Source organism: Aulostomus chinensis, chromosome 19 (assembly GCF_037954235.1).
Source record: "Aulostomus chinensis isolate RoL2024-O1b breed Wild chromosome 19, RoL_Achi_v1.0, whole genome shotgun sequence".
Classification (NCBI taxonomy): Eukaryota; Metazoa; Chordata; class Actinopteri; order Syngnathiformes; family Aulostomidae; genus Aulostomus; species Aulostomus chinensis.
In genome coordinates this window covers 21,875,564-21,901,829 of record NC_141338.1, presented here as the reverse complement: position 1 = coordinate 21,901,829, position 26,266 = coordinate 21,875,564, and the positions used below count along the sequence as shown (strand labels likewise).

General features: G+C 45.6%; 2 protein-coding genes and 1 long non-coding RNA gene across 6 annotated transcripts; 1 reads left to right on the top strand and 2 right to left on the bottom strand.

Moving 5' to 3' along the window:
• Nucleotides 1-1,776: 1,776 nt before the first annotated feature.
• Nucleotides 1,777-12,546, bottom strand: prrc1 (proline-rich coiled-coil 1). 3 transcript variants are annotated; one of them, XM_086188009.1, is made up of 9 exons: nucleotides 12,454-12,546; nucleotides 11,403-11,538; nucleotides 10,814-11,182; nucleotides 8,974-9,119; nucleotides 8,641-8,743; nucleotides 6,050-6,213; nucleotides 5,553-5,656; nucleotides 4,549-4,651; nucleotides 1,777-3,771 (listed from the first exon to the last, which is right to left on the bottom strand). In XM_086188009.1, exons 2-9 carry the CDS (start codon nucleotides 11,497-11,499, stop codon nucleotides 3,562-3,564), a joined length of 1,296 nt encoding a protein of 431 aa, XP_086044135.1. In that variant the 5' UTR covers nucleotides 11,500-11,538; nucleotides 12,454-12,546; the 3' UTR covers nucleotides 1,777-3,561. The 3 variants fall into 3 exon arrangements, with proteins under 3 accessions (XP_086044135.1, XP_086044136.1, XP_086044137.1); XM_086188010.1 differs by lacking the exon at nucleotides 12,454-12,546 and adding an exon at nucleotides 12,253-12,447; XM_086188011.1 differs by lacking the exon at nucleotides 12,454-12,546 and adding an exon at nucleotides 11,714-11,981.
• A 564-nt stretch (nucleotides 12,547-13,110) lies between these two features.
• On the bottom strand, nucleotides 13,111-24,837 carry LOC147244392 (long-chain fatty acid transport protein 6). 2 transcript variants are annotated; one of them, XM_086187042.1, is made up of 10 exons: nucleotides 23,460-24,837; nucleotides 21,550-21,750; nucleotides 20,052-20,219; nucleotides 19,466-19,590; nucleotides 17,844-18,038; nucleotides 17,484-17,574; nucleotides 17,211-17,409; nucleotides 16,417-16,514; nucleotides 14,740-14,870; nucleotides 13,111-14,650 (listed from the first exon to the last, which is right to left on the bottom strand). In XM_086187042.1, the coding sequence occupies exons 1-10, from the start codon at nucleotides 23,935-23,937 to the stop codon at nucleotides 14,474-14,476; spliced, it is 1,863 nt and encodes a 620-aa protein (XP_086043168.1). In that variant the 5' UTR covers nucleotides 23,938-24,837; the 3' UTR covers nucleotides 13,111-14,473. The 2 variants fall into 2 exon arrangements, with proteins under 2 accessions (XP_086043168.1, XP_086043169.1); XM_086187043.1 differs by having other exon boundaries at nucleotides 20,061-20,219; nucleotides 23,460-24,835.
• LOC147244391 (uncharacterized) lies at nucleotides 23,269-25,849 on the top strand. The gene is made up of 3 exons (XR_015110358.1): nucleotides 23,269-24,243; nucleotides 24,335-24,388; nucleotides 24,616-25,849. It is a non-coding gene; the product is annotated as an uncharacterized LOC147244391 (long non-coding RNA).
• Nucleotides 25,850-26,266: the final 417 nt, after the last annotated feature.

Sequence of the window (26,266 nt, the reverse complement as noted above, 5' to 3'; positions counted from 1 at the left end):
TCTTAGTCTGTTTGTACTGTTGTATGGACTTTTTGTAACATACTGCATAGTTGTTTACTATGGTTGATATTCATTGTTGCATAGTGTACATATTTCACATACATTTCTTCTTTCCTTTTTTTCATTTAGTATAGTGGAGCATGGGGCAGCACGGTGGTGCAGTGGTCAGCACTGTCACCTCACAGCAAGAAGGTTCCGGGTTCAAGTCCTGGCTTGGGTCCCGAAGGCTGCTGGGAAAGGCTCCCCCACGACCCTTAACAGGATAAGCGGAAGAAAATGAATGGATTTTTTTTTTTTTTACATTCTTTAACAGTTTTTTTTCTTTTCTATTTTTCTACAATGGGAGGAACTGCAACTGACTTAATTTCCCCGCACGGCTCAATAAAGTATTCTGATTCTGTTTCTGATTCTGATTTAAATGCAGATGTTTCTGACAATCACTCAGTATTTGCCAAACATGTTGTGTGGATTTCTTCTGATAATGGCCTGATTCCATAGCAAAGTGCTTCTGCCTGTTGACAGCTGCACTTGTATCAGCGATGCATGGCACACTACCTCATGGCTAAACCACTGCATTTGTGTAGCTGATGCCCATGGCTCAATAGAGGCTGTTGAGGTCAGTTATGAGTTTGTCACTACAGATCATATACCTTTCTCCATGTTTGTTAACATGGACTGCCCTGCCCAGTTGCTGGTAGATGATAGCATGAATATGGGGGGAAAAGCATGGGATGAATTGTCTGTAAAAGATCTATTTGACTACAGTAACTAGTCGGACACCATGCTCAGTAATATACATACATACATATATATGAATCAAGCGTCTTCCTGGATTTGTAAGATAAACTTTCTGGACAATTATCAACCCATGGCTTTAGCTAGCATACTGTCCAAAGTCTTGGAGAGGATCCTGCTCAACAGGTTGGAGGAGTTTGCCCTGACCTCTAACAACCAATTTGGCTTCCAACCTAAACGTGGCACTGATGAGCGTTTTTGTGTTAAAAGAGATCCTAGATTTGTATAATAGGCACAACACCACAATATTTCTGTGACTTATTGAGGCCTCTCAGGCCTTTGATCGTGTCAATCATGAGAAATTGTTTCTTCAGCTATATAACATAGGAGTTCCCCAGTCTTTAATTAGAATTTTCATCTACTGGTATGGGCGCCAGTCTATGTTTGTGAAATGGGGTAACAACATTTCATGTTAGAGATGGAGTCAGGCAGGGTAGTTTGTTATCCCCTTACCTCTTCAACATCTGTATAGATGGACTGTTACAGCTGTTAAACAGTTGAAAAACAGGCTGCATGGCTGGTAACCACATCATCAATCACCTGATGTATGCAGATGATTTGGTGGTCTTCAGCCCATGTAGTCCTGGTCTTCAACAGCTATTAAGGATGTGCTCTCAATATAGTTATCACTCTAACATCAAATATAATGCAAAGGAGAGTAACACCATGGTTATTCGAAGTAAAGAAGATTATATATATACACATATATATATACACATTTATATAATATACATATATACACACACACACACACACATATATATACATATATATATATACATATATATCTTTATATCTCTCTCTCTATCGCAAACTATTATTTATTCTTTTAACAATTACCTAAGGAAAACAAAAACCCCTGATTGGATAAGGAGGCAGGTGGAATGATGACATGAGCCTTACCTGACCTCTGACTTGATGCTTCAGGTGAGTGGAAGTATCAGCAGCGATATACTGAAACACTTCAATGTTGACACAAGCAAGAGTGGAAAAGTCATTTATTTGTGTAAAAAGGCACATTTACAGGAACAGAAAGTACACTGAATGTTCTTTTCACCCAAACCTGATGAGGGCCAGTGTGTAGGATTCAAGATGGATGACTGGCAGAATTAAAAAGGACCACATTTTATTAGTGTAGCATCATGTGACTCAGAATCCGTGCTCTCATTAACATAGAACGAACCCTTCATAAATGCACAAGGAGCATGGTGCATCTCCAGTGGCCCACAGTGGTCAAATCAGACAGTTTGGTCGTACAGCTGCTGCTCCAGCTTAGTTTCTCACTCTTGTCCTACATGTTTAAACATTGCTAGCAAACTAGCAGTGACTTAGTTGAGAAGCATCCTCTCTGAACAATATAGTCCAGACTTGTTTGTTGCTATACGCAGCAATTCAACAGGGGCAGGGAGCAGCTGGTCAGGGGGAAGCTGGCCGGCTTAAAGGCGACCACAACAACAGACATCCCAACAGAAACTGTGAGGACTCACAGGTACAGAGGAGGAAGGTGGTGATGTGAGATGGCTGGAGCATCAGCAGGCTACTGCTCTTCTTCAGCTGGTGCAGATGGCCTGAGAGTGAGGGAGAGGGGGCTATATGCTTACTCCACCGACCCCACTCCCTCTCATAAACAAGTCACCAAGTGTTAGGGGATCACTGTTCCCTCAGGGGCCAGAGCTGTCTGCATGACCCCCAGGGCCTTCAGGCTGGACAGTAATTTCCTCTATCCCAGCTGTCTTGGAGACACTGTAGTTTGACAAAGTTCTTTCCCTGTGAACCATCAATGAAGTTTTTCATATTCTGAAGACGTGAACCATTTTGTGTTGGGAGGGGTTTGAGGACAGTGTCAACTGCTATAGAAATGAAGGATCCTCCACCAAACATCAGGTTCTCCTGAGGGAAATCCTACACACTGGTCCTTCAGCAGAGGAGTGTTTAGACTGCTAATTTACTGATGATTCACACCGAACCAAGATTAGAGCAGATTATCTGCTGTTGTCACTCAACAGTCAACGTGTGTGTTCAAGATCGAGGGCAAACAAAAAGCACAGGAGGTGAGGTGGCCGTTATTAACCGTAAGAATGAATACATGAACGTTTTCAGACGAATACATTACATCGAAATCATGAGTGTAACCCTCCAAGCCGCTGCGGCTGTGTCCCAGTTGCACTCTACACACAGACGCTACGAGGACCATCCCAACATTCAGGTGGAATGCAAGATATGTAAGGCACAGGTGTGTTAATCCTGCATTAATTCTAATGGCCAGATGTTCTCAATACATATTTAGGAATGGGGAAAATATTCCCTAATCTGATCTGATCAGGTCTCATTTTTCAATCAATGCACTGGAGGTTCGGGTTTGTTTCCACAGAGGTCTGTCAGATTGCTTACAAATATACATGAAACCTGGTTTATAGAGCACAGCTGGGACATCCACCATGAAGAGGTCTCTGCAAGGACCAGTTCCATGAAGAACCAAAGAGAAAACAAAATATTGCCAAAATAAAGGTTAAAGTTACTTATATAAACGTGCATCTCTCAGGGAGGCTGGGGAGATGGTCAACATGGTTCCTTCCTCAGCCTGAGCTAACGTGTTCCAGTCAACGCAACAACCTTCAGGATCTTCTAAGAAACGTGCATTTGGTTTGGCCCCACGAGGACATATGGAGGACAGACTTGGTGCTGTGAGTGAGCTCACTGTCCCATCGGCTCTCCCATGTCTCCACCTCCTCCCAGTATGGGACAGAGACTGGAACCGGTCCCACTTCAAACAGTCCTGGCTGGCAGCTGCTGTTTGTAGATTCCAGCTAGAGCTTTGGCAGCGCTCTGGATCACTTGGCGTTGGCTCATACCCGTCATGGCAAGATGCCAATCTGTCCTGTTGATGTTAGGGACGCTACGCTCCAGGACCTCGCCCACCGGAACTATCAGACCTGACCATCGGAGGCTGTAGTCTGGAGGGGTCAGGGACTGAGCCTACAGGGGGATGGTACAAACACATTTCATGAGCTACTGCTCATCTTCATTAGATGACAACAAGACGTGTCCCTCAGATGTCTCAGGCAGGACATTAAGAGCTGCATAGTTACAGACCATAGAAGACTTGTATCAGATATAAAGATATTACCACGAGCGTTTCTACCTCCTACACATGCAGAAGACGCCATCAAAGCTGTGAGACAAGCTTCTCTTTGTTTACCTCTAGATTACAGCAGTGTGTCATTATTTTATTAACTACTTATTTCAACTGCTCTCCTGTAGCAGAAATACTAATTGTAGGTTAACACCATTTAGCGGTTCACATTCACACTGAAACGCATGAAGCGTTTCACTGAATCCGATCTGACATCACAAGATTTCCTTCTGGTCTAAACTCGATCTCCATTTTTTTTTGGTCACTGTTGCTGGATGATTGATTCATACAAAATATATTAAATGATGGTTTTATGCATGTGGCGTGCAGGTGAATCTGGCTGAGGATGAGTGCGCTGCAGTTGCTGGAGCTCCTGATCAGGTCCAGTTTCAGGGGATTCTATCGGAGCGCAGATCCACAGTCTCCCTAGAATGATTCAACTGAAACTGATGAGCTGTTCTGACAGCAGTGTGACGGGACTCTGGTGTTGCTACGTGAGCTGGTACTGTAACATTCACCGCTACACCTGCGATATCTACTGTATGTTCAGTCCTTCTCATCTTCCTCATACGTGGAGTTGTGACACGTTCCAGGTGCAGTGTGGTGGTGCTGAGTCTTACCTGCTGAATGTGCTCCAGAGCCAGAGGAGTGGCCTGGGTGAAGACCTCCGCCCGGATGCCATGACCAGGGTCCTCCAGGATCAAACAGCCAATGTCAAACCACCTGGAGACATCGGCATTAAGAAGGTTCCAGGATTTAGTGGGTCTGGGTTCACGTATGAACACGAACATGAACACTTGTTCTAAAATTCAGAGTGGAACATCCAGGTTTGGTTCCAGAGGTTTGATTGGGATTAAAGACATTTGGATTAATGTTCATTGATCAACCAATTAACTGAGACAACTTTTGACACACATTTTTCAGAAAATCAGCCTTGACTGATTAACTAACCACATCTGAACCGGGCAATGAGATCATTGCATCTCTTAGACTTATGTAGGTTCACATGTTCTGTCAGACACAAAGAAATGTGATCTGAGAAATTATGTTTAGTCCACTGAAACATCATTTTTCATAACACCTTTAATTACCTGTGTTCATTAATGTGGTTTTCTAAAAAAAAAAAAAAAAAAAAAAAAATCAAATTAGCACAATGCAAATACTTGTTAGTAAATGGATCACAGATTCCTATCAAATGAACACAGGAATTCTGTATCTCACTCGTTCTTATTACTATTTTATCTATTTTTATCAGCAAAACCATCCACAGACTACTGGTCAAACAGGACTGACGCCACCACCTGACTGGTCCCTACAGGCCTCTGTCGAGCCACTGGGTCTCTCCACCAGGAGTAAGAGTGAGAGACAGCACGCTACACACCCATCACAAATTTCATGCTACAAATGACTCAACACAGACATGTGCATGTCTGGATGGGCTGTCACTCCATCTGGAGAACCCACAACACATAGACACCAGGTGTTAGGATTCAACTACCATAAACTACTGGCTAGCACACCAGGAAGATGCTGGGTTCTATCCTCTCCATTGCTGAGATATACTGTCCTTTTTAGGCAGGTTAGATTATAGCAGCCTGCTCAGTGCGCGTGTGTGGTGTCTTACTTGTCAGGAAAGAGCTCAGCGATGAAGTTCTCCATAGAGACCACTGGCTGCTTCTCATGGATCACACCTGCTCGTCTCAGGCTGTCAATTCTCTCCTGAGCCCCCTACGCACCCGCGCGCGCGCACACACACACACACACACACACACACACACACACACACACACACACACACACACACACTGAATCAGACATTCTGTTGTGACTGTGTAATATTGCTGAATGCAGTACTTGTAAGCTTTTCAGCTGTTGTCTTTACTTCTTAGATGCATAGTGATGTAGGTAGAACTGTCATACATGCTGCTTGACTTCTTGATCAGTCAATCTAAGTTGATTTGTAAAGCCTGAACCAAAATCAGGCTCTAGGGATCCATGAGCAGCAGCTAAGCTTCAGCTCTGCTCAGCTTCAGTTCCGAAGCTTTGGGTCAGAGTGGGTCTGGAAGAAGGAACATTCATGGGTGGGGTGTGTAGAGCCCATCATATATCTCTGTGGCTGACCTTGATACCGGCTGCGTAGCCCACAGGCTGGGGGGCAATGTTGGACTGACCAGGCTCTCCGGTGACCATGGCCATCCCAAACACCTCCTGAAAGGCGTCTCTGACCGCGTCAACATTCAGCTCTTTATCTGAGGTCACCACAATGTCGATGTCACCTCCAGACTCTGCAGAGCAAAAACACAGCAACTTTACAGAAGAATGTGGGAATGAGTTCAATCCTCTTGATCAGGAGACCAGAGTTGCTATGCTGGAAGCTTCTTTCACTGTGACCAGGATCTTCAGTGCAAATAAGCAAATACACAGTTGACAAACACTACGGTGGCAGAGGAGGTGGACAGAGTCCATGAGACCAGAGTGATTCAGCTGCATCCTTCCTGAGCGGTGACACAATGTGTTCACAGGGTGCAGCTGTTGGAGCTACTGCTGTGGTAACAATACACAATGTAAAAGAAATACCTGGATACAAGTACTACAGTGTACTCCAACAACTCTGCAATAGCTCTTCTCTTCATGAGGGTTAACTCAGGACAAAGTCCGGTCACACCAGTATGTCCTTGACCTCTCATTGATTCTCTTTATGGAAGCGACAGCAGCAGGAGAGTGTATTGCCACACACAGCTGGCTGAGACGGGGGAGACTGGCAACAGTTGTTAACATGTTAGGTAATGACGTGCTGTTGTGTTTTTCTCTTCAGTTGCTCCTGCCACTCCTCTACCTGTCTCACTCACACCTGAGGTGCATACCTTGTCAGAGAGAGAGGTGAGAAGCACAGCCCCCTCCGGTACAGAGCAGATCAGTGCTTTAGGGGATCCTTTTCTTTTATTCCCCCTATTCTTTTCCTCTTGTTTTGCCCCTGGAATGGCTTCGCATAGTAGTCTTGTTTTCAGTTTTATTCTAATTTCAGTTAGTTTACTTTAAGCTGCTCCGCCTTCTTTTGTTCATTTATGGTGATCTACAATCTCTTTGTTCGTTGAGTTTGGAACTCTAATTGAAGTTAACCTTTTGACCCTGCTTCCTACAGACATTTAAAAAACAAAAAGAATAACAACCATCTGATCTGGTCATCAGCATTCTGATATGTTATGGTGTTTTCCAAAGAGCCTATTTGTCTCAGAAAAGCCATGTGACACTGTTCAGAGGCTAAACCACTCCCCCTCCAGAGCCCCGCCCTCTCCCTCTGCTCCATGGTACCTCTTTTTTTTCCGCTTCCATTACACCGGCCTGCGTTCCCCTTCCATGAACCAGTCTACCATCCAGTCCCCCATCAAGCTGGCTTGCTCTCCCTGCCTCCCCTTCCATGAACCAGTCTGCCATCCAGTCCCCCATCAAGCTGGCTTGCTCTCCCTGCCTCCCCTCCCATGAACCAGTCTACCATCCAGTCCCCCATCAAGCTGGCTTGCTCTCCCTGCCTCCCCTCCCATGAACCAGTCTACCATCCAGTCCCCCATCAAGCTGGCTCGCTCTCCCTGCCTCCCCTTCCATGAACCAGTCTACCATCCAGTCCCCCATCAAGCTGGCTTGCTCTACCTGCCTCCCCTCCCATGAACCAGTCTACCATCCAGTCCCCCATCAAGCTGGCTTGCTCTCCCTGCCTCCCCTTCCATGAACCAGTCTACCATCCAGTCCCCCATCAAGCTGGCTTGCTCTCCCTGCCTCCCCTCCCATGAACCAGTCTACCACCCAGTCCCCCATCAAGCTGGCTTGCTCTCCCTGCCTCCCCTTCCATGAACCAGTCTACCATCCAGTCCCCCATTAAGCTGGCTTGCTCTCCCTGCCTCCCCTTCCATGAACCAGTCTACCATCCAGTCCCCCATCAAGCTGGCTTGCTCTCCCTGCCTCCCCTCCCATGAACCAGTCTACCATCCAGTCCCCCATCAAGCTGGCTTGCTCTCCCTGCCTCCCCTTCCAGAAGCTTCCTTCTTCAACTGTTATTAACATTTCCATGTTTCCCACATTCTGCATTGTAAACTGTTTTCTTGTCTGTAACAACATCTACTGCACGTCTGTCCCTCCTGGTGAGGGATCCTCCTCCCCTCCTCACCCTGAGGTTTCTCAGATTTTTCCCTGTTAAAGGTTTTCTATGGAGTTTCTCCTCAGTCGATGTGAGGGTCTGAGGGCAGAGGATGTTGTTATGATGCCATGTGGAGCCCTTTGAGACAAACTGGTGGTGAAAACGGGCTCTACCAATAAAATTGCCTTGCCCTTATTAGAGGCTTGTCTCTCTTATTCTAGTCCAGGGGTAGGGAACCATGTGCCATGGAGAGCCGTGTGGATGCAGGTTTTCCTTCCAACCAAACACTAACAGGTGATTCCACTGATTAACATTCTTCTGTTGCTGAAGGTGTGTTAATCAGTGGAATCACCTGTTTAAGTGCTTGGTTGGAAGGAAAACCTGCATACACACGGCTCTCCATGGCACATGGTTCCCTACCCCTGGACTAGTCCCTTCCCCAACTAGGTTCCTGTGTTGTCTCCCTCTGAGACACGTGATGGATGTTGGATCATGTATCAGGTATTTGTTTTGGACTCATAAAAGTCTTGGGATAATGTGATGATGACGATAATGGCAGATCAGAGAAAGCTGGACTTACTGATATATGGAGCCATGCCAGGATCCAGAGTGGTGATCATGGACTCTACTGAGTGTTTGGTTTTGTCCAGGACCGTCTTCACCACAGGGTTTCCAGCTACTCCCTAAGAACACACACACACACACAAACACACACACACACACAGACACTTGAATGGCAGCTCCTTCGTATGCTGAAATTCCACTGACAAATATCAGTGATAATGGGCACCAAAACCCAATCTCGCCAAGGGCACCAAAATGGCTTGGGCGGGCCCTGAGTAGTAGCCATAGTAACCAGAGCAGCCAATGAAATCAGGTTTAGGTTTTGTCAAACCACTTGAAGCAGATCTACCTTGAAGAAGCCCCAGATCCCTCCACCACTGCTGGCATCTGCAGAGACTCGAGGGTCTTCCTGCTGCTCCGGGAAGGTGATGGGAGACCTGGCATCTAGGACCCCTGTCGTGGCCGGCTGCTGAACCATGGGGTTGGACACCGCACCTGCCAGGGAGGCAAATCCACCTTTACATTCAGACTGTACATGATGAAGGAAGCCCTACCCTAATGGATGGGTGAAAAGTTAAACTCAGGATTTTTTTTTTTTACTTCATTTTTGTTCAATGATGGGAATAACGGCGTTAAAATAAACGGCATTACTAACGGCATTACTTTTTTTCAGTGACGGGTACTCTAACTAATTACTTTGTCTATTGTTACAACGCCGTTACCGTTACCAACACGTCGTTACTCCGCGTTACTGAAGCGACTCATTGAAGCTGCCATCCGGCTCGGCTCACACAGACACAGGAGCCGCAAATGCGTGTTTTTTTGTTTTTCTCCTTTGGTGCGGGGGAGGGGCGGGGCGAGATAAGCGCCTAATGCTGATTGGCTAAGATAGAGTAAAGCTTTCACGTTGAGCCAACCAGAGACATCAGGTGGGCGGGTGTTTACTCAGGAACACAGCACAGAGCAGCACTCACGCTAACTATCAGAGACGGCGAGCCTGGGGGAAAGACAGCGTTTTCTAGATGGAAATAGAGGCACTACTTTAACTTCGTGGCGGTCAAAGGTCAAAACGTACATATTGAGGGGGCGTTATGTCGTCCCAGAGCGAGAGTGAAGAGGCTGTCAACGTCCAATGTCAGCAACTCCAATTTAATGAAGCGCCTCTCGACGGCCCTACTCTTCTTCTACTAAACTGGTGGCCAGAAACTGCGTTGACACCCCTAGTGGTGATAGCAAGCAGGTGCTGTTCAGGTGAGCTCCGCTACAGAGAAGGACAGGAGCCACGCGTCCCAGCAGCCACAGCAGGATTTTTCTGCTCCGCTCCACAAAAACTCGTGACACAGACAGAACTTAACGAACTGATAGGCCTTTATGTTGAAAACAGGCTGCCGTTGTCAGCAGGTGATTCAGACTCCTTCAGAGCCCTCATAGACACCCCCCCCCCCCCAAGAAAAACCCCTTCCAAATTCTTTGACATTTTAAACTTAAAAGAAAAAAGAGTAACGCAAAAGTTACTTTCCCTGGTAACTAGTTACTTTCCCTGGTAACTAGTTACTTTCGTAGTGGAGTAACTCAGTTACTTTTTGGGAGAAGTAACAAGTAACTGTAACTAATTACTTTTTCACAGTAATGTGCCCAACACTGTTTTTGTTTGATTTTTTTGCAGAGGAATGGGTAACTTCCTTGGGAATTGATGGGAATAGATGGAAATGAACAGGAATACACTGGACACTCTGTTTATATAGTTTCCACTGCCTTTTACTGGCTCGTTTTCTGTTTAATTTAGCGTCCTGATTTCAGAACGTTCATCTGGTTAATGCTCAAATGTCATTTTTAAAATGCCTAAAAAACTTATGACAGTTAGTATAAAGAGTCTCAAAATTTTTGATTGATTCGTAGGCAGAACTTCTCTGTAGCTTCACAATATTTAATTGAAGACGGTCTTCTGACACCCAGTCAGTCTAACCAATCTGGCGCCTTCCTATGTTCAGAAAAGTGCACAGCATCAGATTGTGATTTCTTGCTCAGACCTCACAGGAACGTGAGGAGAAGAGGTCACCTGAGACGGAGCAGAGCAGAGTAGCAGGTGTGAGCCGACAAACCTCTTATGACCGGATCACTGGTGGCGGATGTTAACTCAGGTGACGGGTGTTGCGTGTTCTACAGAAGAAGACTAGCATAGACACTACCTAGGATGGGGGCAGGGCTGGAGAACGTTGGCATCAGTGGCGTCTGCGGTGTTCGACCAGCATGACCCCGTGTGATGTCATATCCTGCACTCATGGAGAAGCTGGACATGGGTGGTCCTACCGGAGGAGCCAGCACGCCGGCAGCAGGGGGCGGTGGTGGTCTGATAGCAGTGGGCAGGGGAGGCACAGAGTGGGAGGCAGTGGTGAAGGGGGAGGCAAGTGAGGAGGGAGGAGGAAACTGGGCAGAGAGGGAGGAAGGTGGAGCCAGAGGTCTACTGAAGGTGGGTAGGGGTGGGGCAGATGAGACATCAGCAGTGACAGAGATGGAACTGGTCCCTGCAGGGATGGAGGACAGGGGGGTGGACAGACCTGGAACACAAGGTACTCAGGTCACAACCTGACATCACGCCGAAACATGCCAGCCAGAGTTTACATGTATAAACGTCACCTCACACTCAGCAAAATCTGTTTTTACACCAACTTCCTGTCTGTGACGTTTACCCCATCGTGATAAAGTGGAGATTTCACCAAAGTCACAAGTTTGGACTAAATTATGAGGTCTCAACTTCACCACATGGCATCCACTTACCCACACTCAGTGGCGGTGCACTGACCGCAGCAGCCACATTCAGAGGTGTTGTCGGGCTGGTGGGAGGTGTAGTCTCAGTCCAACTGTCTTCCATCATCTTCTCAGCCTTCAGCGTTCACTTCCGCCCAGAATACAACTGCAGGAAGACGAGATCATGTGACGGCGGCGGCGGGGTTCACACAGTGACTGATTTTAGACACCTAACAACATTGTTTAATTGACTTTGAAAGATTAGAGCTGCAGCAAATCAACTCCCTGCATCATCAGAGCACACAGAACTAACCAACATTCACTAAATCATCTCCATGTACCTCTGATGTCAGTGTTTCTACCGTCAGTTATGAATCACGCCCCACCAGTACACCTGACTGTGCTCCCCCTCCACGATTGGTGGAGCCAATACACTCGGTGGTGCTTTCATAGACGACCTTTGGGGGACAGGGACACGCTCAAGTTGAGAGTAGTTGTGCTACCCGTGATGGAAGGATGCAGCCTGCAGATCATCTTACAGCAAAGCTGTCAGGTTCCTGTGTCGACCTGGCACCAGATCACGTGACACCACGGCAGCGTCAACAACCATCACATCACTGGTATGTAGAGGCTCTCAGCTCTGTTTCCAGTTAACAGTGCACCCCCCCCCCCCCCCAATCATGAAGACCTAAAACATGACTTGATTGAGAACCGAGTCTCATCATGTCATGTGCTTACGAGTCTGTCACGTCACTGAATGACCCCAAAGACAACTGAATGACCCCAAAGACAACAGACGACCCCAGGTCACGACCCCAGCTGGACTACTAACGCGGCTGCTCTTAGTCTATAGTTTCCCCACATTGGTACTTTTGTTTACCTTCGGAGTGACCTGAGTGTCGTGCTGACTGCAGTGTTAGCTGTTAGCTTGGGAGCTACACTTCAGCCGTACACGTGTGCAAACACCTCGAGCTCGAGGAACCTCGGCAGACACGGACGTTACCGTCGTTGACCGGAAGGTCCGCTCCGGAGAGACAACAGAGAGCAATTATGAAGCTACGGGCTGAACTGGAATACTTACCTGCTAGCCGGACTAGCTCAGTAAACCATTCAACCACACTGACTCACTCTGATGACGTTGTGTTTTGCCACGTCTGCTCGTAGGTGACTCCGCCCACTACCGGGAGAGCCCAGATGCACGTGACCAAGAATGGCGTGTTTTTGTTTTCTTATTTACTTAAAGACAAACACAAAACCGTCGATGATGAATCCAAACCACTAAATAGGTCCTGATTTGACCGACTCCTGGATTTTTTGTGCAACTTTAATTCACTCCGGAAAAAGCAAACAGGCAAATTCCTGATTCTGTTCTGTAACAAAAATGTTGCAGCCTCAGAGAAGATGTTAACTTTCTTAGACCAAACAAACACACAGTGCGCTACTGTCAAAATTAAACCATTATTTTTTTAAAGAAATTTAAGAGTCATCGAAGCCACTTAAGGTGTTTCCAGTTATAGTCCAGTCATTAGAACTGGATCACAAGATGAAAACGGTGCCTTCATGCGTTCTGTCAGAGTGACTGATGTTACCTCTTCATGGCCACCATGACGATGTGTGTCAGGAAAGGGTCCAACTGCCAAGGGCAGAACTCTCCAAAGGCCAAAAACACAGTCAAACATTTCAGGACTCACATAAAATTCAACAACATAAATGTAAACACTTTAAGTAGGACTTGAAAGATTTTTATTGTTATTTTTATTATTAAAAAAGGTCAACGTCATATCTCCTGAAAATTAATGAAAAGGTCAAAATGTTAAAAAGGATATTAAAACAATTTCATCAGAAAATTCATCCATTTTTGCACAATTGTTTAAAAATAACAGCTTTGCAAATGTATATATTACAGAAATTCCTCTTTCATATATATATATACCCTTTTACAAAAGTAATGTATGTAAAATTACCTCTGTTTACAGCGGTGTTGTCAATCCTTAGAGACATTTTAAGACATTTTTCCTGTTTCCAAATTCTGATGGAAAAAAGAGAAACATTTTCACTGGAATGTAGAAAACACCAGCATCACTCTTATGATGCTCGTGGTATGGGGCTTGGATGGTTGCTATGGCAACACCCTTAGAAAATTCAGACATAATGTGAACTGAAACACTGCATGGAAGGTGCACTTCCAGGAAAGGTCTGTTGGTCCTTGGCAGGTTTGGATGGATCCTGGACATGTGGGCGGGGCAAAAGACAAGGACGGAAAGGCGAGGGGGATCGCTGCCCCCTGCTCAGGAGGCTGCTCCGGTCTAACAAGTGCTTCACACTGAAACTCTGGTCTGGTTTTCATGGAGAAGTTAACTATGAGAGAGGTCACCGCTATGGATAGGGTTGTTTTAGAGGTTGTAAATCAAGCAGGTCAGTTGAGGCATCGTCATCTCAAGTTACAGTCTACCTGAATCAACTATTCTATCATTAGGATTTAAATCCCAGTATATTGAAAGTGGTGCGTCTTTGTGGAAGTCCAGAGGTTCTCTAACTTCTCTTCTTCTAGTCCCACCTACTCATTCTTGTAAAGGGTCATTAGAGGGAAAATACATCTAAATCTACTTTAAATATACTAATGAAATCCACCACTCCTTGTTATAGCCCTGGAATAAAATTAACACAATAAAAACAACCAGGTTCTTTCAAACATTCCAAGTGTGGCTTCAACAGCACCACAGAATAATGTTAGTGAATAGCTCGCCGATTGAACAACTCTTATCTATGATGATCGATTTGTATTTATTTTTAACTAATAGTTTTATTTATTTGTAACTAATAATCAATTGTTTGAATATCCATATTCTAATATATTATAAATTTAAACTCTGTCTGTTTAAGATTAATATTCTACTTAACTAAAAATAATTTCCACTGCATCGTGAACTTCAACTTGAAGGCATTCAGCCTCCCGTGTGTATGTGTGTGTGTGTGTGTGTGTGTGTGGGGGGGGGGGGGGGGGGGGACTCCCACCCACCCCTTAGGAACAATGGACTATGGACTGGTTTTATCTTTAAATCTCATTTTCCTGCATCAACAGTCTGATCAGCCTCAAATGTTTATAGCTTGATTTTTCCAGACAGAAGGTCATCATACAGAGATGCAGTCAGGAGAATGTAGTCCTTCTGAGACAGGTCTAGGAAATAGAGGGGGTCCTGGGTGGACTCTGGGTCAAAGCCCTCCTGGACCAGCTTCACCTTCTGCTGCTTGAAGGTCTCTGTCACATCCAGAGAAGCCTGAACACACAAGACAAGAAGCAAGTCTTTATTCTGTCACTACTGCAGACACAGACGAAGTGAAGGTGGCAAGCGCTGGCGTGACGTACCTGTATCCGTAGAAACCATGGCCAAGCATATGCAGGGAGTGATTCTCCTAAATGATTGTAGACTTTAGGACCGTTCAACTTGTGATGCTGTTTTAAGACAATGGCAGCCATGCCAGCTCGACCTTCATGTCCTGCAAAAGACACTTCAACACTTACTCAATAAGCAATGAACCAATCATGGCTCAATACTACAATTCTGCTGTATTACGCTATAATTTGTCTGTGACATACTAGTGTGGTGGCCTCATTCACACCTCAAGTATCCTACTGCGTCCAAACACATTGCTACACTTGAGCCGTTTTCACAAGATGGGTCAATATTGAGCTGCAGACCAGAGGCTCTGCCCTCACACAGGGCACAGCAACATCACCTCAGCTTGTAGAAATATGTGTTTCAGCAGAGGGATGAAAAGGAACAGTGGCTGCTGTCTTACTGTCACTTTGTAACGTGTTCACTACCAACAGACTCTCTTCTCTCCTTGACAGTTTTTAGGTGTTGGTCCTTAACAACAGAAGCGCTTGTATCTCGTCTCCCCAGGTACAGCTGATGTCCCTACAGCGATTTCTTCTGAGCACCATTTACTATTATTTTTTTCTGTGGGAGTGGGAGTGGGGGTGGGCCTCACTCAGCCTTTTTGAGTGTCCACTCTAAGAGTTGCAAAATGAACATTTGGACCTTTTCACAAAATCACTGGTGCTGCTGCTGTCGCTTCTTTTCAGGCAGCCCAGCAAGTAGAAGCAGTTTACTGAAAAACTACACCTCATCCCCCTGAATGGTGTCACTGCTCAGGAGAGGGAACTGCTGACTGGGAGGACGTGAAACTGGCCCTCAGCCTGAAAACAAGCAGCCACCGTGAACAGGAGCTGTCTGGTGAGATGATGCTATTCACTGTGTAGGTGTCTTCCACTGATCCTCCGGTCAAAGGTCAGATTGAGCTGCTACAGCAGTGACATCATCATTGTGAAGCTCATCTGTTCTGTGGTTGGGACAACGTCCAGAACAACAGTGCTTCATTCAATAGAGAGACACTGCCTGACGTGCTATCACCTTCAGAGGTTGGATTTTTTCCTCTGGTTTCATGCCAGTCACATGACAGACATGAGTGAGCAGGTAGGACTGATACACTATACACTGCTCGCTTCATACTGTAACACCAAGCATGTGGTGTGAGGGAAAGTCAACTTGTTGAGCTTCCTGAAGAGGTGAGCAGCAGGCAAACGTGGATCCTGTGGTTCTTTCCAGACCAGCAACAGAAAATACCTCCATGATTGTTGGTTCACTTCACATGGGACTCTTTCCATAACTGGGCCGGTACCAAGCTGGTTAGCAGAAAGCCTGAAGCTAAAGGAACACGCTGTTCCTTCACCACTTGGCTGTGTTGGTCCTGGAGCTGTTGTTCTGGCCCGCACCAGAGAACCAAGGGAACGCTATTGTGGTTCAATTGCAGTGAGAACTCAATCGAAGCATGGGATTAATGGCAGTCTGTGTGTGGTGTTGATTGACATGTTCACAGAACATCTGGACAGAAGAGTTGACATTTTTAAGCACTACAACTACTACTACTACAACTAATGTATCAATTTGAATCAGACTGTTCCCAGTCTAATCGACGATAACAAATGAAAGAGACTCAACAGCAAATGAACAAAGTCCAAAACTGCTCCTCAGTGACAGACCTGGGACAGAGACTCCATAAACATTGGCCTCCTGGATGAAATCAAGATGACACAAAGCCTCGGACACTTCCATTGTGGATACATTCTCTCCTTTCCACCTGTAGGACACAGCGATGGACACGACAGTGGCACACCACAGACTGCTGCAGTCACAAATATACCAAACAATATTCTACAATAGCTTTCTAATGCTACGTTTCAGTTCTTATGAAATAAGTACAATGTAATGTTGCCTGTTCATGTCACACAAAGTGTAACGTGTCTGCCGTTCATCACTGTTGTACATCAAAGGTGTCAGTTGTTATGGCAACAAGGATGCTACTGTCCATCGCATGGTAGCAACCTTGACGCCAGTGTTGTCAGTTGTCAGTCAACATGACGTCGGCTAGAGTTCTTACTATCTTTTCATACAAGAATGTTAAAACCACATTTTGCTCTTCTCAGGAGTGAATGAAGTTTTCCCGGAGAAGCTGATGGTTCTGGACACTTTGGCGCTGTAGTGGTTTACACGCCACTTCAATGTTGCGTGGAGGTCGAAACTCTGATTCAGGAGGAGCAACACGTGTTCCATCCTGGTCGTGGAACAGCGGACCAGCTCAACACCCTTGTGGGGTGTAACCATCCGGTCTTTGTGTTGTGTCATGTCAGACAGTTGCAGTTACATCAGCGATTCAGTCAGTGACTCCAGCAAGAGCACTGAATTTGCCACGGACGAATATCCCATTGCATTTAATCCTCATTCACAACTAACTGGACATACAAGCTGCCGCTGTACTAGCAGGGTCAGATAGTACCTGAATGTGTCTCCAACCCGGTCACGGAAGTAAAGAAAGTCCCTGTGGTCTTGGAGCAGGAGGTCTCCAGTGTTAAAATAGACGTCGCCAGGCCTGAACACATCCCTGAGCAGCTTCTTCTCGGACTGGACCTTGTTCCCAGCATACCCCAGGAACTGGTTCACAGCTGTCAGAGGAGCGACCAGGATTCCGGCCTCTCCTGCACACAGACGTTGGCATCAGTGATTGTGTCATATGAACCCAGCAACTTTAACATAAAGGATGTGCGATTACCTGTTTGTGCTCGTACACATCTTCCCAACTCTGTTCGAACTGGCTCATATGTTTGGGTGTCGTATCTCAGGAGCTCAAAGGGCATAGAGAGCTGACACAGCAGAAATGACAACAGGACTCGACAAGAAACTGATTTAGCTCTCATTGCACCATCAGAATACTAGCTTACATGAGTCCATTGCAAATCAGTACTTAAAACATGCCACGAACATTTAAAGTACACAAATCGGTACAACGTGAGAGTTTTTCTCCATGAGAAAAATACAGGGAATTCTTCCTGACTATTGATCTCAGCTGTGTATTGGCCCTTTTTGATGAATCTATTTTATCTCTAAAAGAAAGAGATGTTGAATTCCTGACCTTGTTGAAGAAGCTCGCCCTCCCAATCGCTCCGACCTCATCGGTGTAGTTGAGGAAGCCGATGCTGGCCTCGGTTAAGCCGTAACCCTCCCTGATCTTGATCCTCCCGAAGCGTTTGAGGAATTCCCTCCACACATCTGCCCTGAGACCACTTCCTGCTGCCAGCCGGACACTGTGAGCCCTTTCCTCTGGAACCTGCACACAGAGAAAGGCCTCCCGTCAATAAACAGAGTGCAATAATTTGGGGAAAATATACTTCTGCCTTGACCTGTCACATTTATAAGAAAGATATTTTGTTGCTTCTATATCAAGAGCCAAGGCAAGAACACACTCCAGGCCTAAGTCACACTTAAAGAGAAGCTGTTTGGCTTTTCCTGAATTTCTCTTTGATATATAATGTAACAGTGGTGAATGATCATGTTAATCCAAGGGTCAGTCAGTGTGGTCAAACAATCCCTGTAAGTCAAGTCGTCCATTTTATTTGTAGGCGCCAAATCACAACAAAGTTCTCTCATGACACTTTACAGGTAGAGCAGGTCCAGCACCTCCCTCCTTCAATGAACCTCCACCCAACAATTCTCCATCAGCAGCACATCCTGCAACAGCAGCCACCAAAACCTTCCTTTTAACAGGCAGGATCGTCGAGCAGACCCAGGATCAGTGGGGACGGCCTTCTGTAAGCAACCGATGATCGTGTCAAATCAGATACATGATATTTTATAAATAAATAAATAACCTTTGCTTTCTCTGTGATATTTGGATACAGTTTTTATTGCCTTGTAATGGGTATTAAAATTACAGGTCAGCTATCTCAACAGCTACTATAAGTTTTATTGTAGTGTTATGAATGTGTACTATTATGCATGAAACTGAACCCATGCTGCAATGTTTTCACTCGTCTTGTTGTACTTCTAGAAACCACCTGATGTCACTGTGCTCCCCCCCCACAGGGCGGCAAACCCTTAACAGTGATAATAATATGCAAATACTTGTGATAAAAAAAATAAGTAGGATGAGACCGCTAAAGCTTCCAAACTTTGTGTAAGGCAGAAATAAACCACGCCCTCCAGAGGACGTCACTGAGTCACGTGACCAATCAGCAACACTCGTCTTTCTCAAATGTTCCACAATGCACAGCTACATATATCAAATTGAGCATCATGCAAAAATATTCACAAAACAAGTCAAGACAAATTTGTCACGACTGACAATAATTAGTGTTATTTACAACAAACATCATATCTGTGATTATTAGTGGTCTTTATTTCATTATTATTGTTGTTGTTGTTCTGACCTTGAGGGTTACTGTGGTCAAACTAAACAATCTCAGACTAAGAACAGCTGAATATAAGGCTTCCATCAGAAATGATGGGGATGATGATAATCGTACGGATGAGAGAAATCCTGGCTCGGCTACCTCTCAGATTCACTGGCATAGAGAGAGTGCGGCCCAACCCTCAGCTGGTCACCCGGTCAACCAGCTGCTCAGGACAGAACACGACTGAACCTTATGGACTAAAATGGTCAAGACAGACGGCACATGACAGGAGAAAGATTGCGACAGGAGAAAATCTCTTGGCTCCTGATCAATAGTGAGTACATAGGAGAAGAGACCTTCTTACCTTGGGGTGGTTGAGCAGGTAGCGACACAGCTCTCCTATGTACTGCACCACACTCACATTGTACTTCACACAGTCCTTCCAAAACTGACTGGCAGAAAACTTCTTTTTTAAGACACACGTGGCACCTGAGACCCAAAGGTACAAATAAAGAAGACAGAAGGTCAAATGTCATGACAGGATACTGTTCACAGCTGGAGCTGTCGTGGGCACTGGGCACACTTGTTTCAGGCTCCTGGTATGTGAGGAAGTGAATTCCTTACAGCTCTATAAAAGGATATCCGCGGTCATGCTGGTTTCCTCAGGCATTCCACCACATTCTGTTTATGTGATGGCAAATCTTCCAGGAATTGTGTTTGTCTGGACCTGATACAGTAGCTCAGAAAGACCCACACAGTTGGGTGTTTAGAACAACAGAGGTTCCGCCAGCTTGTTTACCATTAGGAACCTTTGGAAGCAGCCAATCCTGAACAAGCAAGTCAGGAGGGCTCTCCTCGGCTCTTTAGGGTGTATTACTTGGCTCACTCAGCTAAGTTTGCAAACAGTACCATGGTGTAACACAGTGTGCTGGTCGCTGGTCTTTGCTCACCGCTCTTACCAAGGTGTATACATCCTCCAACCCCCAGCAGCGAGGCAGACATGTGGTACAGAGGAAGGGTGATGTAAATGATGTCATCTGATGTGGCTCCACACATCTGGAAGAACGCCATGCTGACTATGGCTTTGAGGTGACCAACGCAAGCTGCCTTCGACAGACCTGCAAGGGAGAAACACTGGTTACGTGAAATCCGTGCTGTTTATGGGTTTCCTGTGAATATCGCTAGAATATTCAGCGTTACCTGCAGCTGAGCAACGAATGACTGAAGACACACGCCCACTTTATGGTCCCGTCTCCTTTGTCAGAGAATTTTTTTTTTTAACTCTTTGGGTTGGGGTTAGGCGTCAAATCCTGTCACTTTCAAAACTCAATACAAGTTTGTAAGATGTGCTTGAAGCTAGAGCTGCACCACCAAGCAGTTTAACTGCCATACGAAACGCGAACATACGATAGATATGAAGGTGCTACAAAAACTCCAAAAGGTGTCAACATGTCTACAACGTGTGTAATTATTACAATTAACAATGGACTATTCCACCAGTTCAGTTCCATTATGACTGACTCCGACCACATCAAATACATGAACAGAACCTTATCCGAGTTAAGGTCATGAGAAAATGCCATTTACATGGTAGCGTCCTCTTAACTCCACCTCAACATATTGAATAGTCTCGTCTACATATACAGAACAATAGGACAAACTGATCATATATTTTAACAAACTAATCTAAACAAATTCCATATCAGCACACACACCCTTTTGGTTGTTTTTTTTAGTTGGATTTACAATAGAGCACCACAGGGATGAGGTGTGTTTATAGTCCAACAGGAAGTTGGCATATAAGAGATGAGGTATTTTTGTAGCACAACAGGAAGTGATCATGTCAGGGATGAGGTGTTGTTGTAGCCCGACAAGAAGTGGTCATCTCTCTGTTCATCCACCAACAGGAAGAAGTCATTAGCCTGTTCATTAAGATCATCTTCGCTAATAAACCACTCTGATGATGCTGGAAGCCTGGATGCAACAGTTAGCAGTACTAAGCTAACGTTAGCCTATGAAGGAGTTACACCATGGTCACATGACTCCAAGGTCACCATCACTAAGCTTAAGGCTTCTTCTGGTCTCACGCTGATGACCTCTAATGACCTTATTTAGCCACTTGTTAGCAACTGCTGTTTTTAAGACACATAAACACTTCAAAATTTAAGACTGGAATTTAAGTCACAGAACAAAACCTTAAAATATCTTCAGCTGGTGTTAACCTCTGACTTAATTTTAGGAATTTGACCAAACAGCCGCTGATGTGAAACCAGACATTCAACAATGAGAACTTTTTCCCAGGACTCATTCCTGTGTTGTACCACATGTCTCTATAGAGTTAGCATGTTTAGTTAGCATGTGATTGTTGTGTGGTGGTGGTTGGTGTGTGTGTGTGTGTGTGTGTGTGTGTGTGTGTGTGTGTGTGGTGGGGAGCAGCTGCTGTGGTACCTGTGGTGCCTGATGTGAATATGAAGAGGAAGTTTGACATGATGTCAACTTTGGGGGGGCTGAAGTTCTCAGTCGACATGTGTTCCACCTTGTCCAGTAAACTTTTGAAACCAGCAGAGGGAGCTGAGTGACGCAGCACCCACACAGTCATGTTGTCCCTCTGCAGCTCAGGCAGCACCTCCTCCACCAAACTCACCAAATCTGGATGAAGAGAGACAATATCAATGCAACCAGAGAAACCCCTGAGAGCTCCAACATCATTTTTCAAGAGTCACACCTGGTTTCATCAGACTGAAGTAATCTGAGCATTATTCCTGGTGTCTAGTCCACATATGCGTGTTCATGTATCTTCACTTAACATTGCTGCCAAGATAACATCCTTCCGTGATCATTAACCCTGCAGGTAAAAGGTCCATGTGCTCCCGTCCTTCACACCTGTCCAACATACCGGTGGGCGACATCACAGCATGATACTTTGCTCTCTACATTCAACTATCAGTGTCACTGATAGTGTTTCACTGGTTGAGGCAGAGAATCGCACATTGCGGACAGCAATTTGGCAATATACAGATAACCCAGTGAAAAGATGCGTGTTCCTTGAAGGAGATGAACACGCCGCAGTTACACTACAGCACTAGAAACACATCTCGCCTTTGTCAGGGAGCCAGAATTGTCTTGACCCAAAACTCATGTGGAGTTCTGAAGTTGTAGGATGTTAAAATAAAGCAGGAGACAAAGTAAAGTTGATACTGCAGAACAGCATCACAAGAGTAGAATTCTCATCTGATCAGCTACAGTCTCACAAGCTATAAACACGGTCGACCTCCAACCGTGATACGCCCACTACTGCGCACAGGCCAGAACCCCCCCCCCCCCCAGCACATGAAAAGGCAGTAATAATGATAGTGAGCCTTTAAGGAGCATGAAAGGGAGATTGTCAGCACAGGGATCAGAGCCCGTAGCACCAGTGGAGGGTCAGTATTCTCATTGATGACTGGCTTCCATGCCAGAGTAATGTAACCCATTCCCAGTCCACAAGAGCAACTATGTTACATACACCATCCATCCATTTTCTTCTGCTTATCCTGTTAAGGGATGGGGGGGCTGGAGCCCATCCCATCAGGTTTTGGGTGTGAGACGGGGTTCACCCTAGACAGGTCGCCAGTCCAACACATAGAGACAGACAACCATTCACACTCACAGTCACACCTACGGTCAATTTAGAGTCTCAATCAGCCTCGTCCCCTCTTGATGTCTTTGGACTGTGGGAGGAAGCTGGAGTACCAGAGAGAACCCACACAGGAACAGGGAGAACATGGAGACTCACACAGAAAGATCCCGTGCCAGAGCCAGGACCCCGACTGGGAACCTTCTTGCAGTGAGGCGACAGTGCTGACCACTGCACCACTGTGCAGCCCTGTGACATACATGTTATACTTTTTTTTTTTTTAATTACATGTTTAATGTGTCAATTCTGGGTAATAAATTGCATGACTTTTTATTAGTTTTTTTTAGAGTAATGACTCCTCCAACATGGCAAAAGCACACTAGACAACAACTTCAAATCCTGAATGACACTGAGTACCCCAGTGAGTTATGTACTAATACAAGTGAACCCTGCCAGTTGTTTGAATGTTGCAACATCGAAGGGAGTTTATTTGAATACATTTTAGGTAAATCAGGTAAATATATGGTTCCAGTATTTGACAATTTCAGTGTGAACAGTTTCGGATTTTCGGGGAGTTTGCATGACAGCGTTAGCAGGCCCTGACGCCCACTGCCTGATGGGGTGTCTGAGGGCGGGAACAGGGCGTGGCTTCTCTCTTTGACGGTCTCTTTAAAAAGGTAATTACTGTTAACAGAGCTAACGTCACTAGAAGCCAGTTCACTAGGTGAGAGCGTGAAGGTACCTGTGCCAACGACGAGCGTGGAGGCTGCGCAGCTGCGGAGGCAGTGAAGGAGAGCTTTGGCCGATCGGATGTTGCTGTTGAGGAAGGCCACCTGACAGCCCAGCTTGCACAGTCCCAGCCACACGCACACGAAGTCCGGCTCGTTGCACATCAACAGAGCAACAGTGTGTCCCTGCTGCACCGAGCCGTCCCTGAACGCGCCGGCGAACTGGCTGCTTCTCCGGTCCACGTCCCGGTAGCTGAGCCTCTGATCCTCGAAGAGAATGAAGGGTTTATCGGGGGTCCTCCTCGCCTGCAGGAGAAAGCAGTCGAGGTAGGAGACCACTCCTTGCTGCATCCGAGCCTGCAGCGTCTTTTTGTAGCTGCGCAGCCGCAGGTAGTAGGTGAGGTCCTGCCACAGGAAGGGATACGTCATCCTCTGGTAGAGAAGGAGAGCCAGCAGCCCCGCGACCAGGCTGCTCAACACCACACTGATCATCTTCTTCACCTAGTGACTCCTCTAACTTCTGACAACACGGCCTCAGAACTTCAGGCTGACGCCGCAGCAGCGCGCATGCCTCCGAAGAAGCGGCAGCCAATCAGCTGCCAGCGTGGACACTTCAAGACGCTGCAGGAAAAAACGGCTGTTTGCATAGAAATGTTGCTGCTGAGGACCCAGTCACAGTCAGGTGTTCACTTTGGTTCAGATTTACTCACAGAAACATTAGTTTTATGGTTAAATTGCATATTCAATCATAAAACTCACGTTTAATATAAAGGAGTGTAAAAATGCTGTTATCACAAGGTATGTACGTCATCAACGAGGACATGTGTCGTTTTCACCAGGAGTTTGTAGCTGAGCAACCTGTATTCATTCTTTCTTTCTTTCTTCTTAGGAGGACATCCGTGTTCCGTGCGTGAACATAAACCACACTTTGGTCCAGTCCGAGGTGAGTGTTGCTTTGCTGCCCATCAGTCCTGATGGTGGCGCTACAACCACCGTCCGAAGTTAGAGTCAAGTCAAGTTTAAACTTGTATAACAAATCAGCAGTACAACTTTCTGACTCCTATATGCAGCTGGAAGCGGGATGAAACTTTCTGCTACCTGCTGGCAGTCGTTTTGAAGTCCCCGTGTCTCTCAAACTGTAACGTTTACTGAGACTGTGTCCTCCGACAGATTCCTACTCACATCGATCTGGACTCTTCTGCTGATGGACCCTCCTCTATCTCTCTGACGGTTTCCTTCTCGTCCTTCTTCCTCCTCTAAATGCCCGACCCTGGCCCATTGTTGCATGGCTGGTACATTTTAATTCTAAACTGGACATTTCCACAAACTGATTTCAAACAGATTTTGGAGACAAAATTCTGTTTATAACTAAAATGGGTGTAAAAAAAATGTAATAAACGTATGACAGGGTGTAATTTACGTCATTAACTGTGGATGGTTTGTTATCTTATGTAGTTTTTAGGGGTGTGAGTGGGCCGGGATCTAGTACCAGTGGTCCTGGGAACTGGATGTTGTTTCTCTCAGAGATTAACGGGCCCCTGCTGCGATACTTGTACAAGTTACGTAAGAGAAGTGATACAGACCACAACCAACCGCTAGGTGGTGCTATACTCAAGGTCAGCGCGTTTAGGATGATAAATGCACATGAAATGTCACCAAATGAAAAACTTGATATCCGCGCATTCACTGTGCGTAGTCAGCTGAATCTTATGAGTTAGGCCTTGCCCCCATTTTTCTTCCCAAATCAGACAATTTCCCAGAACCTGCCTCATCCTGGTCAGTGCATCCAATCAAACTGAAACCTGGTATGGAGGATCTAAGGATGCTCATGAGAAGAAAAAAAAAAACAATTTCCTGCCTGTTCTGTCCAAACAAGAAGTGGTACAATATCTATGTCACAGTTAGTCCCGCCACTGTCTCAGACACAGGTCTGAACTTTTTTGAACTTCATCAATCTCTTACTTTATGTGTCCAATTATTCAACGGTATTTACAAATTGCCACTAATCTGGAAGTGAGCCACGTGATGTGTGCGATGTCTAAAGTTTAAACTTGACCAACAATTATGCATTCATAATAGAGGCTGGATTGACCACAGCTGTACCCAAAGGAGGACAGAAGAGAAGACACAGCAGGCCCCAGCACCTGGAGGCAGATGTGAAGGTCAGCTGGTTCAGGACCTGGGTGCTCGGAGGGCGTGTGCTGGCTCATACCCACGGCAGGGCTATAGACAGTTGGTCAATCTATAGTAACTTGAACCGTGGTCTTGTACTGTACTGACCACTGTACAAACATGAATTTTGTGTTTTTCTTTCTTTTAAAAGAAATTCAAAATATAAAGTGGAAATAAATATCAGACATGTAATTCAAAGAGAATCAATGATCAATACACACAAAGAATAAAATGAGGGTAACATGTTGTGATAGTTGTTGCTCTTTTCGTTGTGCCTTCATTTGAATATACGTTTACTACTTCCTCCTGCAAGATAAAGAGAGAAACAAAGGTTTGTTAAGTCCACAAATTCCCAACAGCCCATAAGAGTCTCTCTGTCCTGGTCTGTATGTAATACACTGATCTAGCAACATCTCATCGCAAGATACTGGTTTGAATCTGAGTGAATGACTGCAGAGAGGAAGCAGTGGGAGAGGGAGGAGACGGATGAACCCAGACTTTCCCTCATTATCAGGGTGAGCAGACACAAAACCTGCCTCCTGAAACGGGCCCCTGGAGGGACTGTAAGACACAGTTTCCCACTTTTAATAGAACAAATAGTTCTCTGACTTGTGTTTCATGGGGGCTTCAAGGAATATAATGACTGCAG

Bases quoted from the DNA above. Each gene is read 5' to 3' on its own strand.
- prrc1 (XM_086188009.1), bottom strand. From the start codon at position 11,499: ATGATGGAAGACAGTTGGACTGAGACTACACCTCCCACCAGCCCGACA. The intron at 6,214-8,640 runs GTAAGTCCAGCT...TTTGCTCTGCAG, and splicing joins TGGCATGGCTCCATATATCA to AGTCTGGAGGTGACATCGAC. The intron at 3,772-4,548 runs GTAAGACTCAGC...ATCCCCCTGTAG, and splicing joins CTCTGGAGCACATTCAGCAG to GCTCAGTCCCTGACCCCTCC.
- LOC147244392 (XM_086187042.1), bottom strand. From the start codon at position 23,937: ATGATCAGTGTGGTGTTGAGCAGCCTGGTCGCGGGGCTGCTGGCTCTC. The intron at 18,039-19,465 runs GTAAGAAGGTCT...CTCTGTGTGCAG, and splicing joins ACCTGCTCAACCACCCCAAG to GTTCCAGAGGAAAGGGCTCA. The intron at 17,410-17,483 runs GTAATCGCACAT...GTCTGTGTGCAG, and splicing joins ATGTGTACGAGCACAAACAG to GAGAGGCCGGAATCCTGGTC.